The following is a 21311-nucleotide window of genomic DNA, read 5'->3' as shown; positions in this document are numbered from 1 at the left end:
AAGATCACCTATTGAGACGAGATTGTTGTTGAGTTAACAAAAGCACGGAATAAACCGCGAGGGCGGTCGATTTTGCCGCTTTGACCCCTGTCAAACAAGCGCGGGTAATCATTCGTTTGAGCCACAAAATAGGAACACTTCGGACCAAATTTGCCACATTATTAATGCTTGAAAACTGCATTATTTGGTACCCGAATGATTCGGATCAGATAACTCGGTGCAGTGACAGCTGGTGAGGACTGTCAACCACCCCGGCTCGTGTTTTGGAGCAAAGCAGCAATTTAGCTCCCTCCCTCTTGCCGCTTGCCATCTCGCGACTTCACAGAGAACTTTAGCTTTCACATTGTTCCGCTGTCAGGTATCACCGGGTCTCCCATTTTGCGGCGCCATTCACCAAAGTCAACTTCCTATCATACAAGTGAAGGATCCCACTTTCCCAGTTACCTTATTCCTTGGCTCCAAGCACCGACACAACCCCTTCCTTGCTCACCGTGACCAATGACTTGGCCTCAGCACCCCACCGGATGGCAGCTGAGGGCAAAGCAGTTCTCAGCGGTTCAGACCAGGACTTGGAGCTCTTCAGGTACAACTGCACCGTGACGCCCGTCGCTCCAGCAGTGGCCAGGTACTGGCCCGTGTAGTCCCACGCCAGAGACTGGGCATCGCCCGTCTGCAGCTCCTTGACCTGGGCGGCCGCGCCAGACTTCCGCAGATCGAATATCGTGACCGTCGACTGGCCCTTGCCGGCTGCGGCGAACCAGAAGCCGTTCTCGGAGAAGACAAGCGCCTGAACGGGAGCGCCGAGGGGGAAGCTCTCGGCCTGCTCGCCGGTGTCGGTTTTGAAGATCTTGATGTCGCCTCCTTGTGTGCCGGCACCAAAAAGGTTGCCGTCGGGGTGGAATGCGCAGGTCGTCAGTGCTGGAGAGAGTTAGGACAACGATAAACAGTCTGCGCTGAAGCGAAACACATACCGGCATCCGTGTAGGTCCGTGAGACCCGCTCCATAGTCTCAAGGTCGTAAAATGCAATGCTTTTATCCACGCCAACTGAAGCGAGAATCCGCCCACCAGGGTGTATCGAGAGCCCTGTAACAGCCCCAGCATGTGCTTGGAATGATGCAGTCTCGTTGCCGCTGTCGAATACCTTGACATTGCCCTTGGACGTTGCAAAAATGACCTTGGAGCCTGTCCAAACCGTAGCTGTCACTGGCTCGCCGATGTTGAGAGACCTCTCCACCTTGCTTGCTTCAATGGAATAGATATCGGCGTTCCCGTCCAAGCCACCAATCGCCGCATAGCCGGATTCGACATCGAGGGATGACGCTTGCGAGACCGTCAGGTCGGTATAGGCTATTTGCTGCAGCGCAGCAACCTCGTCTGTGCTGGCCCAGCCTTGGGGAATAGGCCGTTTCTTGCGGCCTTTCATTAACCTGTGAGGATTGTCAGCATGCGTTATTCGAACAGCGAGCACATAACAGCGTACTGTTGTTGTAACTCATGCACGTGACCCACCAAAGCCTCGGGAAGGCTCTCATTGTCAACTGCCATCGCATCGCCATTCGTCGGGACGCCCGCTGAGGGCGCAACCGTGACTTTGGAAAGCGCCTCGCGCGCCTCGTCGCGCTCCTTGGTCAACCGCGCAATCACACGCACAGCAGCGTCGTGCTGATACAGGGCAGTCGCAAGCTCCTCACGCGTCCGGGCCAGCTGTTCCCTCGTATTGTACGCCTCTAACACCAGCGCGTCCCATTCATCTTGGAAGGCCTTGAGAAGCGAGGGCAGGGAGGTGAAATTGGGCGGCCGCGGGCGGACGACGCGACTGGTCTTGAGGGGTAGTAAGTCGTCGGCGTCGAGCTCTTCGTCGGTTCCAGGTTCTTTCCCGTTCTCTTCGATGTATTTGAGAATCAGGCGTTTTTCGAAAACGGTCCCTAGAGCAGAACTGGTCAGATGCGCTCGCAGCCCAGGTTGCGACTAATCGTTGGCGACTGACCTGTTTTCCTCGACACCACAGGTTCCTCGGGAACCTCGCCCGAAACTGCATGAATTGTCAGTATATTGCGGCAATGATATGGACAGCGTAAGCATACGTGCACAAAGCATTTCGGATGTCTTGTCGAGGCTTTTCTCGAGGGTTGTTTGTTGTGTTGGGTTATGCGATCTCCAAGCTTTCAATTTCCGGCTTTTTGGATGCCATTGACAGTAAAGTTCGCGGCAGCAGGCTGCTGCTAATTGTGCACGAGCCACTGCAGCCTCGTTATTCGGCACCACCACGCTGCCCATCCAATCAGCGCGCCCTGCCTTTAGCTCCACGAAGGAGCTAACCTACACTGTGCTGCTCAAACTCCACCGTTTCTGTTTCGCCGCTTGAAGTACTGGCAGCGCTCCAATCAAGCCCCGTTTTCAGCCTGAATTACACTGTGTGAGCTAGCGTTTCATACTTTGCACACAATTCCGAAAGTTGCAGTGCCGCCGATGCAGTGTCGTCAGTTCGAAGTTCGACTTCTAACAAATTCACCACAGAAAGAGAAGAACACAAAGGCCAAAAAAGAAAGATGGAAAAGCACATATAAAATTTGTTGCCTCATTACCGCCACACCCTCCCTTCTTACTACAAACCACAGGGATGCAATCAAGCATCGCTGATGTCCTGTTCAACGAGAATCATTCATAATTCCATATCCATATCCTCACGTCGCAACTCGCATGGCAATGGCCTCATTTCTCTTTGACTACCATCGTCTCTCCAGTCACGAAGCAGACAGTGGAATGGCTCGAGAATCAGCGAACAAGTTTCGATAACGGGTCGGGTTCCAGAATGGCCCAAGCCCTCCTCCCAGCCAAAGGATTAGACTGCACCAATTCTCACACCTCAACTGAAGACGAATGTAAACAGCAGACGATGCATGGGAGATACAGAACGGAGTTCGTCCCATTCACAGAGATATACTTCCGTTCATAACCACCACCGCCGTCCCACCAAGATACAGCTCCTTGATCTTGACCTCTCCCGACTCTGCCGACTCCGCAACCGTGTCAAGCACAATATCGCTCTTGCGCCCCATCTCAACACCCTGCGTAATCTCAAAATGCGCCCCACCATCTGCCTTGGTGCTGATGGTCAGATAGCTGGCCAGCGTGCAGGCCGCGGCGCCCGTGGCAGGATCCTCGAAACCCAGCTCCAGCATGCGCGTCCGAATCTCAAAGCTACGACTGCCATTGGCTGCGACCGAGTCGGCCGTGGGCACGTAGTAATATCGAGCTACAAATCCCTCGCCCAAGCCCAGTGAGCTTGAAAAGTGGGAAAAGTCGATGCGCTTCACAGACGACGTCTTGGCTAGGTGCTCCAGACTGGGCAGCTGAACGAGGATGAAGGTCATTCCCTTGACGAGCCTCACCACCGGTGCGGCCAGCTCGGCGGCACGGATCTCGGGGTCGGTTGAGAGGCCATTGTTCAGGGAAACCGAGATAGGGTCAGCAGCAGATGCCCCTTCAAGAACGCTACCTAGCGTTTGCGGGTAGACATGGACCGATTGGGGGATCGCAGCCCTGACGCCTCGGCCTCCTGGAAGACTCTCAAGATGAATTGGCCCCGCCTGGGTCAGGAGGGTGTCGACGTGGCTCCAGCCGAGGTGGTGCCGAACCAGACACGCTGTCCCGATGGTTGGGTGGCCGGCGAAGGGCAGCTCCTCCTCGATGGTGAAGATGTTGATCTCACGAGTGGTGACGGACGAGTTGGGCTCGTCGTCGAGCGTGTGCAGGAAAACCGTCTCCGAGAGGTTGAACTCGCGCGCGATGCGTTGTTTGGTTTCTTGATTGACGCGCTGCCGGAGCGCGGCAGGAACGAACACCACGGCCAGCTGGTTTCCCAGGAAGCGCGTGGCGGAGAAGACATCGAGCGTCGTGAAGTCAAGCTTGAGCGAGTCGGAGCCGGCCATGATTATGATATTATGATGCGCCTCTTGGTTGTCTGGAAGGGTTCAGGGGAAGTGAGAGCCCGATCGCACGTTCGATCTTATATAAGCCAGGTACAGTGCAAGCCCGTGTTGCATCCACGATTGATGCCATTGAGGATGTCTCTTATACCTAGGGGTTTTACTAATCACTGGGTTCCATATCAGCGTGACTCACTACAAACAGGCGGGGACCATCGCAGTCTAGCCCAAGTCGGGTCTGCACTAGAGATGATAAGGTAGGTGATGACGAAAATAGAAAATAGGTTGGGTGCAGTTATGTAGTTCCACATGTATTGCTACATATACGAGTCGATACGAAGGAATCCCTCATGCCCGTTTCTCCCATTCCCCCTTTCCCACCTCACCGCACTCCTCTCACCCAACCCACTCGACCCCATCTACCTTAGGTACATACATACACCACAGTCACCACGCGCAACTCACAGTCCACAGTCCCACGCCCGACACCTCTTCTCAACCAACCTCTGCTTGACCATCACCGGCGCGAGCCCTTCCTTCAAGCCCCAACTACATATCCCACTCCCGCCACAAACCCCGTCCATATTCCCCCCCTCCTCCCCCCTCCCAACCTTGAAAGCCGCCTCGCCCTCAAACCTAAGCTCCATAATCCCCCCATTCTCCAGCACCACCGCCTCGGAAAGGCCAAACCGGAGGACAAAATCCATCGTCACCCGACTACTCCCGCTACCACTGCTACTGTTACCAGCAGGAGGAGGAGGGTGTAGCATCTGCACAGTCCACTTGTTTGTCAGCAGCCCGCCGGCGCTGTTGCTGCACGTGTTGACTCCCCAGGCCGCGTCGCGCGGGTCCTCGACGTTGTCGAGCCACCAGACGAGGCAGGTCGTGTTTGTCGGGGGGAGGATTGCGTCGCCGAAGATGGTTGGGCCGAGGTTGATGGTGTTTGGGTTTGAGATGGCCAGGGAGAGGTATGAATAGGGATAGCTGCCGGGGCGCAGGGACGGGGAGAAGGTTGAGAGGCGGGTGATTTGCCAGGGTTCAAGTTGGAGGGTTTGGTTGAGGTTGAGGTTGACGGTGTTGGTGCTGGCGATGCCATTGACCGGGGATGCGGAGGAGAGGTGAGGGAATAAGGTCGTTATGAGGAGGGAGGTGAGTATGAGGAGGGCCGCCATGATGGATTGAGTTGGGCCCGATACCGGGCAGCGAGCGGACTTGGAATGATTGGAGATCTGGTGAAGAACAGAACAGGTAAGGTTTCACATCATGTCTTCTCTTGATCAGGGACTGAGTTGCAAGCTAGGAATTAAATAAGAATTTTGTTGCGGTATCGGTATGCCCCTGATGATTAGCCAGATGAAGTCGAAGTCAGCTTGAGCAATGAACCCCCGACGGCTAAAGACATGAACAGGAGCATGATGCTACCTTAATAATCGGATTGCTACGCCAAATGACTACGAGGTCTAGTTCCTCGAGAGGTAGGAGACATGCCTACGTCCGCACGATTTGCGACATGGAGGAGCCATTGCCCCTTCTCGTGAGGAGGTTTCGGGGTGTCGAAAATGAAGAACGAGGCTTGGGCACTCATGTGGCTTGCATGAGAGATGCCTTGCCAAGCGCGGCAGTGCTAGTACTGTGTAAGGCTGCTCACTTCCAGCGTTGAGCTGAGGAACTTCCTACTCAACTCTCCTCTTCTCAATTTGGCTCTAACTATCGATCATCCCGTCAACAATCCAAAGAAGACGGAGTATGAGAGCGAGCAAAGTGTGAGAGAGCAGACTATCCATGAGAGAGCGCCATGGCCGAGATTGTTGGGCTCATCACTGCCATCGGAACCATTGTCGCGTCAGGTTTCAAGATAACCCGGGCCATCGGCGCAATCCATGATGACCTTGGAGCCGCGACAGCTAGTATCAAGGCCATTGCCGCCGATACCAGTTTTGTGACTATGGTTTTGGGCCAGATTAGGGACACGATCAGCGCGAACCGGGTGACAGACAGCGACACGCTCAAGATCCTGGGGGAGATTGTATCGCGATGCAGGACCGATATCGAGGAAATCGAGAGCTTGGTTCTTCCGCTTCTTACCAATGTTAAATCCGGGGGATCTCTGAGCAAGAGGCGGCGAATTCGCTGGCTTTTCGCCAAGTCCAAAATATGCAGCCAGCTGGCCGCCTTGGGGTCGTTGAAATTGACGCTGTCTCTTTTCATCCACACCATGCAGCTCTCAGATGGGTATAATACCGAGTAAGTAATTCTAGCAGGACGTTGTCATCGTTGATTTCCGGTTCAGAGTTCGTACGGAATCATTCCATAGTTCATACCAGGAGAGTATGCCCGGGCTGATAACAGACACTTGCAGAGAATTCAAGCAGGAAATCCTGAACGCCATACACGAGTCTAAACATACCAAGACGACTTTTCTTGATGCTGAGCGAGTGGATCAGGCGGCCACGAGGGCATGCGAAGAGGAGGCAAGCGACGAACTCGGCTTGGCGGAACAAAACAGCACAAGCGCCCATGGTGTATCAATTCTGGCTGTAGAGCACCATCATGATGACAGTGAGACAGCCATGGGCCCCTTGCTCTCCCTTTCGAAGCCTGATAATGCTGCTGCCGACTGCGAACCCGAAGTAGCGGACGGCGACACTCACAGCTCAACAGATTTGCAGCTCCAGCGACTGAATATGTCCGACTTTGAAGTGATACAAGCGATTTCTGACGACTCGCTCATGAAAATTGCAGCCCACATGCAACTCCAAAAGTCCGTGGCAGCTTTTGCTCTCAACACCATGAATCGACGTCCAATAGAGCATTCGCTTTCTCCCGAGCCAACATCGAGTCAGGCGGATCCAGCCGAGGATTCTGCAACGGAGGCTGTTGAGAGCCCTGAATCCCCAGACAGCGACGATTCTAGCAGTATGAGATCTTGGTCTACCTCTACAGCAGGAACCAAGGCAGAAAAGGGACGCTACTGTTGCCTGATTCCCGGGTGTGGGAAGATCCTCAACCGGTTGGCAGATTTGAACCGGCACTACAAAACTGTGCACCTGCTTCCCCAAGGAGGGTCACCGCCCCTTGAGGACTTGGGGAGAAGGCGCGAGCGTCGTGCCGCAGCTCAGGGGGTTGAGGAGATGAGGGAAGGGGCTCGGCAGCTTCGGCTGTACAAATCACTTTACGAGCAGATGAGATCCGACTATGAGAACTTGAAGAGACAGATGAAGCACAGGGAGAGTGATGCCGCGGACTCCGAGGATGCTCCTTTGCTTGAAACGAAGATCCAAAAGGCACGGGAAGTTGCGAACCAGGATACCGAGAAGGAGAATAAGGAACTAATGGAATGGAAGGAAGCATGGGAATGGGCCGAGCGTTTTAGAACTGGAAACTTGACAGAAAGGGAAGAAAATCTTCTGTGGTTATTGGAGACAACGGGGGAGCTGTATCGTTGAGAGGACTCAGCAGGTCGATACGACAAATCGACACCAGGAGGTACCTACCTGGTAGTCTTCAGTTCAACTCCCTACTCTAATACCTGAATACCTAGGTAGCACAACGATACTATATACTATCGGCTTCACAGATTGGCAAACACCGCGTAGACTGTCACTCATAAGGCTATGACAGTGTTCTTGATTGCTTTCACTTATTCTTAACCTTCGCTTGTCTAGCTTGGACGATGTACTCGCCAAACCCGGACAAAAATGGCTGCAAAGACAGCGACTGGCTACTGGTTAAAGTGTCCCTTTGATGTCCACTTCTACTAGTGACCTACAATCGTTCAACCAGACCTTGTTCAAAAGAGAGAGAGCAAGGACAATTCTTAGTCTCGGCTGCACCAGGCGCGTACAAAAAAGAGGCCGTTCAGACAATGACCCTTGAACTCTGCGGGAGCTCCATGAAAACCTCTCCTTGTCTCTTTCAGGTTATTATCGGAACAATGAGATTCAGGGGCACTGCAGCCTTTGTCCAATGGCGGTATAACCCAGAGTATAAACTCTGCAGAAAAGCCAGAAATTCGCCTCCTAAGCCGAAATACACCATAGCATATGCCAAGTTCAGATACCTTCGCAGCAAACAGCTTCTCCAAATTCTGTCAACCTACAAGTTTATTACACGGCTCGAGACTTCGAAAGTCTGACTTTAAAGATGTATCGATACCCAAGAGACTTCATGATGAGAGTGAAGGCCATAATGGCAGACACTCTCACAAATTATCAGGGTTCAATCATGAGGCAAGATGAAAACAACAGGGAGGATGAGAGTGAAAACCATGACGATAGGAACTCTCAGAGTTCAAGAAAGAGCAGCTCCCAGAGTTCCAGCCGGAGCAACTCTCCTGTGAAACATGACGATAGAAACTCTGAGGGCTCGGAGAGGAGTAACTCTCAGCGTTCCAGCCGGAGTGCCTCTCCAGAAAATGAAGACGATAGAAAGTCTCAGAGTTCAAGGAGGAGCAACTCTCCTGAAAATAATGACGATAGGGACTCTCAGAGTTCTAGCAGGAGTAACTACCCTGAAAAAGATGACCATAGAAACTCTGAGCATTCAAGGAGGAGTAACTCTCCTGAAAACCACGACGATACAAAGTCTCAGAGTTCAAGGCGGAGCAACTCTCCTGAAAGCAATGACGATAGAGTCTCTCAAGGTTCAAGGAAGAGTGATCCTCCAAGTTCAAAGAGGAGCAATTCCCAGAGTTCAGACAAGGTTGACTCTCAGAGTTCAAAAAGCAGCAACTCTCCGAGTCCAGGCATGCGAGAATGGGCAACAGAGTGGGCAACACCAATAGAAGCCGAGGACACACCGTACATACAGTTATTGAAGGGCTTGTATCAAGACGGAAAAGACCGGGATGAAAGTGAGAACCATGATGAACGACGATCCCAGGTTTCAAGCACGGGCCGAGACGGAGAAATTGAGAGTGATAGCCACGATGAACGCAACTCTCAGGGTTCAAGCGGCATGAGCCGACACGGAAAAGACGGAGACGATGAGAGCGCCGATAGCTTCCACACTTGCAAGACACACCAGTCTCAGAGTTCAGGCGGCGATCAAAGCTTCCACACTTGCAAAACCCATCAATCTCAGCGTTCAACCACATGTCAAGACGAGGATGACAACGAGAGCGAGGACTTCCAAAGTTCCGACAGAAACTCCGAGTCCCAGAGCTCAAGCGCAAGTCGTGACGGAAGTGACTGGGGCTATTCCACCGATGACCCCGATGAGCACGAATACTACCCCTCGTTCGTAATGGATTACCTCAACCCCATGATGCAGAGGGTATTTATGCCAGTGGTGGCACGCGCCTTGGGGCTGGCCAACCATCCGGTGGTATTCAAACTCTTCGTTGCCCTAGCTGCCCTAGCAAGAAGCCCTGCCCTCGACCCGCTTGGACACACGGCTTTTGCGCTGGCTTTTGTGCTGTGTTTTGCGGTCTTTATCGTCGCACTGATGCTCTCAGGATTGGCCATAACCACCATGTTGGCTTGGGTCGGAGTACTGCTGGTCTCAATCTTGGCTTCCCTAGCGGCGACAGTGCTGTCTCGGAGATGGAAAATGGCGTTATGGATAGTTGGTATCTTCTGCATGCGCTGGACCGCACTTCAGCCGCCCCCAGGTCCAGATTCAGGACCGGTCTCGGCGGACCCTCCGAGGCAGCCTATCGACTACGCAGGCACGCCCTACGCTCAGTTTGGAGTGAATATCTACTCATCTAAAGCAGAGATTGTCCAGGCCATCTCAGCAGCGCTGCAGGAGAAACCACTCTTCTCTACCAGCATCGGCGGCATGTCTCCCTCTCAGATGGAGGCGCTTCGGCGGTACTCGGAGATTCTGACGGATCCGCTGCAGCGATGTGTATACCACAAGGACACAGGGATGCCTGACTGGTACGGCGTACCGCGGTCCTGCTGGAGCGAGGGCGTATTGGACAAACTCACGACTACCGTCGAGCCCTTGGGAGCTCTGAGTCCTTCAGCAACGGGCTTGAACAGAGCCGGTGCCTACCACCTTCTCGGCGGCTTTTGGAGCGGCGGAAAATAACTTCACGATGACACTACAGGCTAGTAAGCTCTCTTTGCCGATAGACATGGGATGCGGTGGATTCGTTGGTTGTTTGTACTTAACCTAGATATCAATACACATTCATAATCTCATCCGCTCTCCAGGCCCTTGAAGACACTCATCGTCGCACTTCCGACACCGACTGGAGTGGCATGATTATATAGAAGGCTGCCCGGCCCTTTGATCTCATAACATACTGACCTACATCGGTAGGCATGTCAGACCGGCTATTAGAGCCGGGACGAAGTTGTGGCACTCTAGGTCATGATCAGAGCCCTGTCAACAGAGCGGCTGATAACTCCGTAATACTTAAGGTAACTTAGTCTGTCGCGGCCGGCAGCTCTCACAACAAATCAATATGTTGTGAGAGCAATCAGTATACCCAGAGACATGAGCAACCGGCTGCTCGTTTCTGACTCAACTCCTGCTAAAGGAATGGCTACTAACTCAATGAGCGCCGAGAGTGACAGGGGGTAAAGGCAAAAGGAGAAGAGAAGACGAGACTCGACGATGTTGGAGTTGACCGGCTGTCGACGGAGTTTTCTCAAGATCACGGCACCGATCTTGGCACCTTGCTAGCCATGCTCGCCATGGTACGCACCCAAAGCTGTGAACACTTTGTTGCAGCGGCAAAACGGGTTCGACGGCAGCTGCAGAAGGGGCAGTAACAGAATCCGAGAAGGTGCAAACGCCCCAATCGGTTAGCACAGGACCCAGTAGTTATTTTTAGACGATCTTTGACTCGCCCTGCCTTGGAAAAAGGTTGCTGCGGTTTTGTGAGAACGCGAATGGGACACGAGTGCAGAGAACCGAAGATCAAAGTCGAAAACGGAGGAAAGATCCATAGGGCGTTTATGCACCGTAGCGAGCCAGCTGGTCGGGCTCTCAATCCAGCTGTCGCTTATCAATGCCGATTGCTTGGTGCTTGGCGTGATATGGTACTGTGGTACCCCTGTCATCCAGGAGGTTCCAGGTACCTTGGCAAGGTTGCGTTAATCTCTTCTCCCCTCGACTGCAAACCAGAGACGCAACTGGCTGGATCCGGCAGTTTTCTGCAGACTCTTCCTTCCGCCATCCCAAGCGAAGTAACGCCCGTTCCCGATCCTGTGAGACGGCGGCGGCTGCAATTGAACACGTTCGACACCACCGCCCAAATCCATATCGTCCAAAAAGCTGGCTCGCCTCTGTCTGGCTTGACACGCGCGATTCAACAGCCCCGTGGCCTTTGGCCCACCAGACAATCGCCTCCCTGCGGCCGGGTCTCGCTTTTTCGCAATCGAGCTCCTCCTGACGCGTGTCTGCTGAAGGGGATCCCAGCGACGGGCCTCCTCGCAGCCGCAGTTCTTCATTCCGAGGGAAAAATATTCTTTTCCCTGCCGCTCGCTTTTCTTGCATCGATGCTTCGTGGCCGAGAGTCGGCTTTTCTTCCGCCTACAGATTTTTTTAATTGTCGGGCCGAGCGAGAAACCTGTCATCTTTCCCCTAACGAGCAGCGACTTGGGACCGGCGGCGAATGATTTGATTGTGCATCCATAATCTCGTCCCTGCATTTCCCACCACCGCACGACTTACGCCGCGCCGAAACGTGCATTGAGCGACTAGACACTACCGCCATCGGCTGGCTTCCCAACTCACGGAATCCATCACGATGGATCTCCTTCGTCGAGCTGGGAAGTTCATACCCCGGGGGAGCCCCCCACAACTTCCCTTATCAGACGAAAAGGGCAAGCCGCGGTCAAGAAGGACGCTGGCATCACACCTGGCTTACCTCAGAAAGCCGCTGAGGTTAAGAGGCAACTCGACCATCTCGGTGCCGTTAGGGGTTGTTGTCCTTTTTCCCTGCATTGTTGTCATCCTTATTCTGGTGCTGTTTGTTAGACATCCCAATTCTCCGGGAAGAATCTTGATGCCGGCTGGGGCGCCGCCAGCGATAAGGTTAGTTGCGTCGTCCGATCAGTTCCCCCCGACAGCGCGTCATTTTTGCTGACGATAAATTCTCCGGTGCAGGAAAATCAGCGAAAAACACGACAAGGTGTTTGTGGAAGGCTGCCTCCAACCAGACACCAGCCAGCCCCGTGCCAATGCCGCATTTGTGGTGCTTGCGAGGAATAAAGAGTTGGAGGGCGTGATCCAGTCCATCAAGTCGATCGAGCGCCATTTCAACCGGTGGTATCATTACCCCTATGTCTTCCTCAACGATGGCGACTTCAACTCGACCTTCAAGGAGACGGTCAGGAACTATACATCGAGCTCTGTCGAGTTTGGCAAGGTGGGACCGGACATGTGGGGGTATCCCGACTGGGTCGATCCCAAGGTTGCCAAGGAGGGCATCAACAAGCAGGGAGACAATGCAATCATGTACGGCGGCTTGGAAAGCTACCACTTCATGTGCCGCTTTTACTCGGGGTATGGTGTCATTGGCGTTCGTCTTGTGTCGCGTGGTATGCTGACTCTGGCACAGCTTCTTTTACAAGCACCCGCTCCTGGCAAACTACGATTGGTACTGGCGTCTGGAGCCCGAGATCTCCTACTTCTGCGACATTACTTAGTATGCGATTCCTTCAGTGTTTTGCAGTCATCAAGTTACTTGTAACTAACCTAAATCTCAGCGATCCCTTCCTCAAGATGATTGAGCACAACAAGACCTATGGCTTCACCATTGCCGTCAAGGAGCTGCGCGAGACCGTCCCCAACATCTTTCGCTACGCTTCGGCCTACAAGCGCCTCAACAACCTGACGTCCCAGGGTTTATGGGAAATGTTTGTCGAGCCACAGCCCGAGAAAAACCCCAACGAGGAGCAGAAGCAGAGCGACCCCGGTCGCCTGCCAGACATCGACCCCGAGGCCATGGAGGGCGAGAAATACAACATGTGCCACTTCTGGTCCAACTTTGAGATTGCCCGCCTCGACTTTTTCCGTAGCAAGCAATACGAGGATTTTTTCCAGATGATGGACCGCAGCGGCGGCTTCTGGATGGAACGGGTATGCTCTTCCCCCGTTCCTCCTCCCAACCTATCCAAACCCCCCCAATTACTAACACTTATGTCCTTACCAGTGGGGCGACGCACCAATCCACTCCCTCGCAGCCGGCGCCCTTCTCGCGCCGCGCGACATTCACTACTTCCGCGATTTTGGCTACCGGCACACAACGATCCAGCACTGCCCGGCCAACGCCCCCGCGCGCCAGCTGCCCCGCGAGCCCTACCTCGAGATGACGACCCTCGACGAGCGCAAGCGCATTGAAGAAGACAAGTACTGGGACGAGTTCGACCCGCCTAAAGAGAACGGCGTCGGCTGCCGCTGCCGGTGTGACACTGACATTGTTGATGTGGAGGGTAAAGAGGGCAGTTGTCTGGCGGAGTGGGTGGATGTCGCCGGTGGTTGGGCTAGTCCTTGAACAGATGAAATGGTGCTTGCTGCAGGGCAGGGCAGGGCAGTGACAGGGCAAGACATGACATGACATGGTAACCTGGAATGGCACATGGCACATGGCATGGCACGGCGTAGAGCTAGCATTATTTTTTTGGACTCTTCTTCTGTCTGATTCTTCTTCTCTTGGTTAATTGGTCTAATGCCTTGCCTGCTGCCGGCGAGTGTTGCGATATTTGTACGTACAACTACATACATACCTGTCGTCTTGTCTTGCTGTATTCCCACTGTCTGTGTCTGTCTCTTGTCTGTATGTCTGCCCGTGTGCCCGTCTGTCTGTCTGTCTGCCCGTCTGTTGTCAGCTTGCTCTGTGGCATGGGGTTTGTCCGGCCTGGTATGATATGATATGGATGGCATGGCATCGCATGGTCTAAATGCTGTTTCCCCTTGGGCTGTCTTTTCTCTCTTTACTTATCACTGCTCTGTTTCAACTGTTTTGATTTGTTTACATGTCGGACGTGCTACGCTGCTTGTTGTTTACGCAAGTCGCAACCAAAGCTGCTGCCGTTGCTGCTGCTACATGCGTGCATGCATACCTGCCTACCTAACTACTATGTACAAAACAGACATAGGTAGGTACCTCGACCAGTTACATACATACATACATACATACATTAGTGTAGTTATCGATAGACTTGAAAAGGCGGGGGGATGTTGGAGCAGTGTGGTTGAGCCTCGGAGGGAAGGGAGACCAGGTCAGCGAGGGACGATGGATGACCTCGGAGCGCCCGGCTGTTGAACTTAACTTAACTAAGCTGGGCTGGGTTCAAATTATGTGGGAATTGAGAACTCTGATCACACCGTAGACAGGGAGACACATGATCTATTTACCTTACCCCCAAAAGTGCTTGACGGGTTGTATAAGTTGCTGGGCAAGTGGCCTGGTTGACGAGCGCTGTTGGTTTTCCCATCCTGCTTGGTCTGATGATGATTTGTCCTCCCATTGCTTGCAGCTCCTATGGTTTTCAGGATAGGTAAGAGGGTGTACTGATATAAAGGGATGTATTTGTGCTATATTGATCGCCCGTGTTCCGGACAGCCGGCTCTTGCGATACCAATCTTCTACCTGCCAACCCCCCAACTGAGCCTAAAGCACCGCCTTCCCACCCAACCGTTCCTGTGATGTACTCAGCTGGTAAACGCCTAACAGGATATTGACCCCTCTCCAAAGTCGCCGTCTATTCCGCATCTATCATGCATCACCATGGCGCCTCGACCCGGCTCTCTTGTCCGACGCTCCGTGAGCTCTATTTCTATGAACAATGCCTCACGAGGATAACCAACTGACAAGACGACGAAGGTAATGCCCCGAGGTCGTTGCAACTGCCTCTACCAAGCAGATCCACCCACATCCGTCACAGCCCCATGGCTCGCATCCCCGACGAGCCTGGCGTACTTGGCAAGGGTGCCGCGCATGGGCTTCATCTTGGGCGGCGTCCATGCCTTGCGGCGGCGTTCGAGTTCCTCAGTAACCCCTTCCGGACTATCGATGCCGGCAATCTTGACGATATCGATCCGGTTCGCCACGGCATCAATCGTAATAACATCACCGTTCTCAACAAGTGCAATGGGCCCACCCACTGCCGCCTCGGGGACGACATGGCCGACGATAAACCCGTGGCTGGCGCCGCTGTAGCGCCCGTCGGTCACGAGAGCCACATTGGTGAGTCCCGCGCCCATGATGGCGGCGCTGGCGCGCAGCTGCTCCGGCATGCCGGGACCGCCTTTGGGACCCTCATAACGCACGATTAGGACCAGGTTGCCCTCGTCAGGGCGGATGGCGCCGCGGTCGAGGGCGTCGTTGAGTTCGTGCTCTTTGTTGAAGACGCGTGCTGCGCCGGTGAAAGAAAGTCCCTCTTTCCCGGTGATCTTGGCCACGGCGCCGCCGGGGGACATGTTTCCGTAGAGAACACGGATGTGGCCCGTCTTTTTGATCGGGTCGGCCAGTGGGCGGAGGATCTTCTGATCTGCAGGGAGAGACGGCCAGTCCCGGACGTTCTCGGCGAGGGTCTTGCCGGTCACAGTCATGATCGAGCCATCGATGAGGCCGTTCGCGATGAGCATCTTGAGCACGGATGGAGTGCCTCCAATCTCGTACAGATCCTCCATGTAGAAACGTCCCGATGGCGCGAGATCAGCGAGGAACGGTGTGCGGTTGGATGCTCGGTCGAAATCATCCAGAGTAAGAGGCACGTCAGCTGTATTAGCCATTGCTAAGAAGTGTAAAACAGCATTTGTGCTCCCGCCCAGGACGATGGTCAACACCAAAGCATTCTCGAAGGCGGCCCGGGTCATCAGATCTCTGGGCCGTATATCCTTTTCCATGCATATGCGGATGGCCTCGGCAGCACGCTCACACTCACGTCGTTTCTCGGGGGATGTTGCCGGGTACGACGAGGAGCCAGGTAGACTCAGGCCCATGGCTTCGATCGCCGTTGCCATTGTGTTGGCAGTGTACATGCCGCCGCAAGCACCTGGACTCGGGCAGGCATGCCTTTCAATATCCTCCATGACGTCCGAGGGTGTAGCCTCCTCGCCTGAAGGCTTCTTGCATTTTGCCTGCAGTCGGCCGTAATTATACGCACCGGCTGCTTCGTAGCACGTGGAAATGTTGATAGGCTTGTCAAGAAGCTTGGAATAGCCTTTGCGGATGGTGCCACCATAGATCATGATGAACGGTCTGTTGTGGCGAGCAGCTGCCATGACCACGCCGGGCATGTTCTTGTCGCAGCCAGGGATGCTGATGTTGGCGTCATGGCGTTGGGCACAGGTCACCGTTTCGATGCTATCGGCGATAATTTCTCTCGATTGCAGCGAATATCTCATTCCTGTTCATCGGCCCACAAGTGTAAGCATCAATAGCGGCTCAAGCCAATGCCGGCTTCAGGGGCTCAGGGCTGATATTGAGTCACCAACCTTCTCCACCCATTGTAATGGCATCAGACACGCCGATGGTGTTGTACTGCCATGCGAGCATATTCTGTTGCTGTACAGCCTTCTTCACGACGTTCCCAAGATCGAGCACTGCAGTGGGTCTCAGCAACGAACATTCTGTGGGCAAAGATTGGAGGCAGCCTCACTCACAATGTGTACTGATGATTCCGCGATTAGCATCACAGGCACCATGACAGGACATGATGTGAGACCTACTTGCAAGGGTTCCCTTCCCACCACACGGTCGAAATGCCCACATGGGGTGCATTCTTCATCATCTCCCTATCAGGAACACCGGCGCAATAGAGCATAGCCTGACGTGGATTTGCAGCAGTCAGCCCAGCTGTCCCTATTTGACAATCCTGGCAAGAAGCGTGTTCCTCTTACCTGAGCGCCAGGGAAATCATGACCTCGCGTCATCGCTTGAGACCATCTATTGAGAGGACCGCCAGCGGGTAGGCACTCGAACTGGACATAATCTTCGTCCTTGGGCATTTTGCGGTTACCGTGAGCGTTCTCCTGGCCATCCAGGCACTCTGTCTGTTGGTCGGCGTGCGGCGCCATGCTGGCTTGATGTGGCCGGGCTCCTGCTTGAACGTAGCTGCTCTCAATGCTTCCTAGCACTATCTGGCACCGTGCCAACCGTTACACAGTATCAGGCTGAAGCCTGAGGAGCAGAATACTGGCCTGAGTAGACGGTTGTTCTGGTCTTCAGAGAAGACAGCTTGCGCCTCTCTTGAACCGGGAAACCCAGCAATGTATACAGAGGCTCTTGATTATTGCTTCACGATCGGCCGTCCAGTCTTCGAGTTCGAGCCGGCTTCGTTTCAGTTGGTACAATACCGAAGCTTGACCTGGGCTGCTAGAATATCTCGACCTTTGAAGTCGACAAACCTGGGGTAGGTAGCTGGGCTTTTCATTGCTCGGATCCGTCATCCTGAACCCTGATGAACGCTAAACCCCGCTCTCCTCATCCGAATTGCTCCGCTAAGGATTGGCTGCCAACAGTGGAGCAGTCTAGGAACTGGCTTTTGGTGGTTCCGTCGGCTTTCGCTGTTGCGGTCCCCTCAAGGTCCACTACGGGCCAGCGCAGTGGGCGATCGCCGGTAACGGTCCGACCAGAGGATGACGCCAGGGAATGTTGGATGGTCGCCTACGACATCAATTCGACGGATGTCAGGGTGAAGGCAGCTAGACCGGAAATAAACCGTGATAAACCATTGGATCAACAGCGTGGATTGCAGATTGTCTGGTTCCGAGCGCCGATTGCAGGAGTCTTCGCCCCTCGGCGCACAACTGCAAGTGACCCGGGGTCGACTGGAGAACTCTGGAGGACAGGAGATTGACGGATATGGGCTGGCTTGTTTCGCAGCCGGGGAAGCCTGCCTCGCCTGCCTACTACTACCGATACATGCCTACACTAGTTCCGCTTGTGGTCTGCACTTACACTATGGTCAGCAGGAATACGCCAGTGTTGAAGGGTCAAAGATGGCTGCACGCAGGAGCATCGGCAGTATCGCATCTTGACCAGCGGGTGCTGCATTCCCATCGCGGATGCGGCCTATCGCGGGTTGCTGCGGACAGGAAGCCGGGCCATGGGAGATTGAATGCTGTGTGCACTTTGCAATGCCCACCTCGATTCAGGTTTGCAGGACAGCATGTGATAACATTACTGCATCTTCAACATCACAGATGGCAGGCCCGAGGGACAGGACAGGATGCAAGAGGCCGTGCGTCATCCTGTGGTAATTCTTACAGTAATTAACATTAACTGGACACTGTATGTATCCCCCTTGCTGCACTGCTCGACCCACATCCCCATTTTCACTCGTGCCTCTTACAAGTCTCTGCCCCTGAACTTCGGGGATCGAGCCAGCATGCTCCGTAGTGAGGGACGACAAGCACCTCCGCGAGCCTGACTGAGAAGGGTAATAAGGCAGCAGAGAGGCTGAACAGAGGGGTGGACAACGGTATACTGAGGAGTGGGATGGGAAAGTGATATAAACGGTGTAACATTTAAGAACCTTTAACGTTATCCAAGTTCTTTCTCATTCCAATAAAAGCCAAAAGTCAGAAGACGTATAACTACACCTAAGGCGCTTTCCATGCCCGTCGATGGCCCAGTTCCATACCCTTGGAACGTCACCACCTAGGGCAATCCACCAGCCAAGCCTGGGGAAGATATATCGCTGAAGTACGTTAGTTTGCAGTTGACAGGTGCTTTGCCATCATTATTCGCGAATACATGTCAACATGCACGTGCACTCTCAGTTGTACAACCAACTTACATGCAATGCATCTTCTTTGTCGATCTCTTTTTCACTTGCTCGCATCGCGCTTTGTGTATTTTGGATACGTTGGAGTGGTACAGCGTAGTCGAGTTCTTGTCAAATGTCTCACGTCACGGTACACAGGATCTAGGGATGTGTAATTACCGTACCGAGTACAAAGTACAGCAACGTCGGCGGCTTTTTTGGCATGTTCTGCCGACCACACCATCGAACACGAGGAGGCTGCGATCCCAGGAAAAGGCAGTGTTCCCAGTCTTGTATGTGTAGCATGGCACTTTGTGGTTGGTGGGTGGGTTGGTAGGTAAAAGGGGAAGTGCTCTTTGTGTGCCGTAACTAACCGTAAGCCGGTAATAAGCCCCACTTCCCCATAGCTGAAGGCAAGCCCCAGCACGTATAGTAGTGTACTGTAACTTACATATACCCTAGAATGAACTTGGTCAAGGTCGCCATTCCGCGCCTCTTTTGCTTTCCAAGGATTTCTCCTCACCCATCATTCTTATCCCTAATAGCCTGACCTGGGACCCTTTGGCTAGGAGCCCACTCTCGCACAGAGAGCACCTTCGTTTATCTATGCATCGCCCTCGTTTCAGCTAATTTGCTGTACAGTACATACCGCCATCTTCGCAATTTTGGGTCCTTTCGTTTTGCCCTGTCGACCTTGTCGTTCGCTTTTCTCAGGGAGGAACGGCATCTTACCACTAATAATACACCCTGCCAGTTGTCAATCGCTTTAGCAATCGCCCCCATACGCCTGACGACGCGTACTTCGAATCGAGTCCCTCGCCGACACAGCGCTCCAAGATTTCGAAGACGACAATCCCAAGGACTGGGCCTCGGTTTCGGCGCGCATTCTTTGCGTCCCGACGAGTCGCACCTGGCGTAGCCAGCAACTAGCGAAATCCCTCAGCCAGATCGACTCTACCTCAAGATGGTTCGATCTCTCTTGCCTCTGGGCGTCGCCCTCTTCGGCGCCGCCTCTGTCCTGGCGCAAAACCCGCCAACGTGTTCGTTAGACAAGAAATGCCCGGAGGAGGCACCTTGCTGTTCGCGTAAGTAGATTTCATGGGGTCTCAGTTCTTGAGCAACCGGCACTGACCTGGGTCGTAGAATACAATCAATGCGGTGTGGGCGCATTCTGTCTCGGTGGATGTGACCCGCGCATGTCGTTCTCCCTGGACTCGTGCGTGCCGGCGCCTGTATGCGAAGACAAGGTTTACAAGATGAACACCCTCGACAATTACAAAGACATTAGCGAGTATCTGGGTGATCCTGACACGGCCGACTGGGTTGGCCAAGGCGAGCCCCTCCTGTACGACGGCAACGTCCTCCTTACCATGCCCCCTAAGTCCGTCGGTACCGTCCTGGCTACAACGAGGTACATGTGGTATGGCAACGTCAAGGCGAAGCTCAAGACATCGAGAGGCGCGGGAGTGGTTACCGCGTTCATTCTGTTCAGCGACGTCAAAGACGAGATTGATTACGAGTTCGTTGGCGTAGACTTGGAAACAGCGCAGACCAACTACTACTTCCAGGGCATTCCCAATTGTCAGTACCTTCCCCCCTTTTCTGTGTGATACACTCATAGGTGCTGACTCGGTGGCTATTCAAGACGATAATTCCGGCAACATCACCGATCTGTCCAACACTTACGACAATTTCCACGAATACGAGATCCAGTGGACGCCCGATGAGATCAAGTGGCTTGTGGATGGCAAGGTCGGACGCACCAAGAAGAGATCCGAGACTTGGAACGAGACGTCGAACCAGTGGGCCTTCCCGCAGACGCCGTCTCGGGTGCAAATCTCCATCTGGCCCGGCGGCGCCGAGACCAACGCCGAGGGCACCATCAACTGGGCGGGCGGCAAGATCGACTGGAATTCTGACGAGATCAAGAACTTTGGCTATTACTTTGCGACCTTTTCGGAGGTCACCGTTGAGTGCTACAAGACGAACAGCCCGCCCGGCACGAACAAGGGCGTCTCGTACTACTACAACAACATCGCCGGCACCAACGACACCGTTGTCGACAGCAACAAACCCACCGTGCTCAAGAGTCTCCTTGGTACCGGCACAGACATGGACAAGGGCGGCGACAACTCAACAGACGCGGCTGAGACCTCGGGCGTCCACAACGTTCCTGGCGGCAGCTCCAGCCCTGCAAACGTCCCAGGTTCTGGGTCCAACAGTGGCGGTTCCGACTCCGGCAGCTCCGGCAGCTCCAGCAGCGGCAGCACGCAGAGCTGCGATACCAAATCCTTCTCCCAGAATTGCGGCAGCAGTGGCACCAGCGGTAACAGCAATGACGGCGTGCGCGGTGCTGACCGGACGCTTGGTGCCAGCGCTTTCGCCGTCATCATTGGTATCGCTGGGCTGCTCTTCCTTTAGGGCTGACCCGTCCCCGCGAAATGCCGTTTGGAAAAGTCTTGTTTCTACCGCGATATTCCGATGTCACATGGCAGCGTGCCGCACGATACGAAACCAACTAATTTCCACCTTTTTGCGTTGACTTGATACCATACGTTTCTCGGTTTATATACTTTATTTTCTTGCGTATCGCGCACATTCGATTGCCATGGGGACAACCGGGTGGCCTTGATCTTGCTTAATGCCATCTTACTGCACTTGTACCATTTGGAAGCCGCGCTAATATAGTGCACGAATGGGAGTTT

At 53.9% G+C, this 21311-nt stretch overlaps 8 protein-coding genes across 8 annotated transcripts; 5 read left to right on the top strand and 3 right to left on the bottom strand.

The window, feature by feature from the left end:
• Positions 1-152: 152 nt before the first annotated feature.
• N656DRAFT_760480 (uncharacterized protein) lies at positions 153-3934 on the bottom strand (the record flags this gene model as incomplete). The annotated part of the gene is made up of 5 exons (XM_064813216.1): positions 153-918; positions 972-1429; positions 1483-1927; positions 1990-2034; positions 2947-3934. 5 exons carry the CDS (start codon positions 3932-3934, stop codon positions 446-448), a joined length of 2409 nt encoding a protein of 802 aa, XP_064666537.1. The 3' UTR covers positions 153-445.
• Positions 3935-4392: 458 nt separating this feature from the next.
• On the bottom strand, positions 4393-5473 carry N656DRAFT_848202 (uncharacterized protein; the record flags this gene model as incomplete). The annotated part of the gene is made up of 2 exons (XM_064819293.1): positions 5354-5473; positions 4393-5269 (listed from the first exon to the last, which is right to left on the bottom strand). Exon 2 carries the CDS (start codon positions 5101-5103, stop codon positions 4393-4395), a length of 711 nt encoding a protein of 236 aa, XP_064666536.1. The 5' UTR covers positions 5104-5269; positions 5354-5473.
• On the top strand, positions 5365-6380 carry N656DRAFT_368004 (uncharacterized protein). Its single transcript, XM_064809406.1, has 3 exons — positions 5365-5565; positions 5668-6222; positions 6291-6380. Exon 2 carries the CDS (start codon positions 5727-5729, stop codon positions 6177-6179), a length of 453 nt encoding a protein of 150 aa, XP_064666535.1. The 5' UTR covers positions 5365-5565; positions 5668-5726; the 3' UTR covers positions 6180-6222; positions 6291-6380.
• Positions 5927-7517, top strand: N656DRAFT_367924 (uncharacterized protein). The gene has a single exon (XM_064809405.1). It carries the CDS (start codon positions 6262-6264, stop codon positions 7375-7377), a length of 1116 nt encoding a protein of 371 aa, XP_064666534.1. The 5' UTR covers positions 5927-6261; the 3' UTR covers positions 7378-7517.
• A 1886-nt stretch (positions 7518-9403) lies between these two features.
• On the top strand, positions 9404-9967 carry N656DRAFT_771425 (uncharacterized protein; the record flags this gene model as incomplete). The annotated part of the gene is made up of 1 exon (XM_064813858.1): positions 9404-9967. The coding sequence occupies one exon, from the start codon at positions 9404-9406 to the stop codon at positions 9965-9967; it is 564 nt and encodes a 187-aa protein (XP_064666533.1).
• A 1543-nt stretch (positions 9968-11510) lies between these two features.
• Positions 11511-13574, top strand: N656DRAFT_367459 (glycosyltransferase family 15 protein). Its single transcript, XM_064809404.1, has 5 exons — positions 11511-11923; positions 11996-12394; positions 12450-12536; positions 12598-12970; positions 13044-13574. The coding sequence occupies exons 1-5, from the start codon at positions 11637-11639 to the stop codon at positions 13383-13385; spliced, it is 1488 nt and encodes a 495-aa protein (XP_064666532.1). The 5' UTR covers positions 11511-11636; the 3' UTR covers positions 13386-13574.
• Positions 13575-14451: 877 nt separating this feature from the next.
• Positions 14452-17106, bottom strand: N656DRAFT_367390 (dihydroxy-acid and 6-phosphogluconate dehydratase). Its single transcript, XM_064809403.1, has 5 exons — positions 16739-17106; positions 16568-16665; positions 16502-16509; positions 16334-16441; positions 14452-16245 (listed from the first exon to the last, which is right to left on the bottom strand). Exons 1-5 carry the CDS (start codon positions 16913-16915, stop codon positions 14747-14749), a joined length of 1890 nt encoding a protein of 629 aa, XP_064666531.1. The 5' UTR covers positions 16916-17106; the 3' UTR covers positions 14452-14746.
• Positions 17107-19157: 2051 nt separating this feature from the next.
• N656DRAFT_831950 (glycoside hydrolase family 16 protein) lies at positions 19158-21027 on the top strand (the record flags this gene model as incomplete). Its single annotated transcript, XM_064818644.1, has 3 exons — positions 19158-19691; positions 19750-20187; positions 20228-21027. Exons 1-3 carry the CDS (start codon positions 19571-19573, stop codon positions 21025-21027), a joined length of 1359 nt encoding a protein of 452 aa, XP_064666530.1. The 5' UTR covers positions 19158-19570.
• Between the last annotated feature and the right edge of the window lie 284 nt (positions 21028-21311).

This window comes from Canariomyces notabilis, assembly GCF_033297395.1.
Source record: "Canariomyces notabilis strain CBS 508.74 unplaced genomic scaffold N656scaffold_28, whole genome shotgun sequence".
NCBI lineage: Eukaryota > Fungi > Ascomycota > Sordariomycetes > Sordariales > Chaetomiaceae > Canariomyces > Canariomyces notabilis.
Note: the sequence above shows the minus strand (reverse complement) of the source record. Positions and strands in the feature narration are given on the sequence as shown.

Coding starts and splice junctions, on each gene's coding strand:
- N656DRAFT_368004 (XM_064809406.1), top strand. CDS start 5,727: ATGGCCGAGATTGTTGGGCTCATCACTGCCATCGGAACCATTGTCGCG.
- N656DRAFT_367924 (XM_064809405.1), top strand. CDS start 6,262: ATGCCCGGGCTGATAACAGACACTTGCAGAGAATTCAAGCAGGAAATC.
- N656DRAFT_367459 (XM_064809404.1), top strand. CDS start 11,637: ATGGATCTCCTTCGTCGAGCTGGGAAGTTCATACCCCGGGGGAGCCCC. Junction 12,395..12,449: donor ATGTGCCGCTTTTACTCGGG/GTATGGTGTCAT, acceptor ACTCTGGCACAG/CTTCTTTTACAAGCACCCGC. Junction 12,537..12,597: donor TACTTCTGCGACATTACTTA/GTATGCGATTCC, acceptor CCTAAATCTCAG/CGATCCCTTCCTCAAGATGA.
- N656DRAFT_367390 (XM_064809403.1), bottom strand. CDS start 16,915: ATGGCGCCGCACGCCGACCAACAGACAGAGTGCCTGGATGGCCAGGAG. Junction 16,666..16,738: donor ATGATTTCCCTGGCGCTCAG/GTAAGAGGAACA, acceptor AATCCACGTCAG/GCTATGCTCTATTGCGCCGG. Junction 16,246..16,333: donor CATTACAATGGGTGGAGAAG/GTTGGTGACTCA, acceptor GCCGATGAACAG/GAATGAGATATTCGCTGCAA.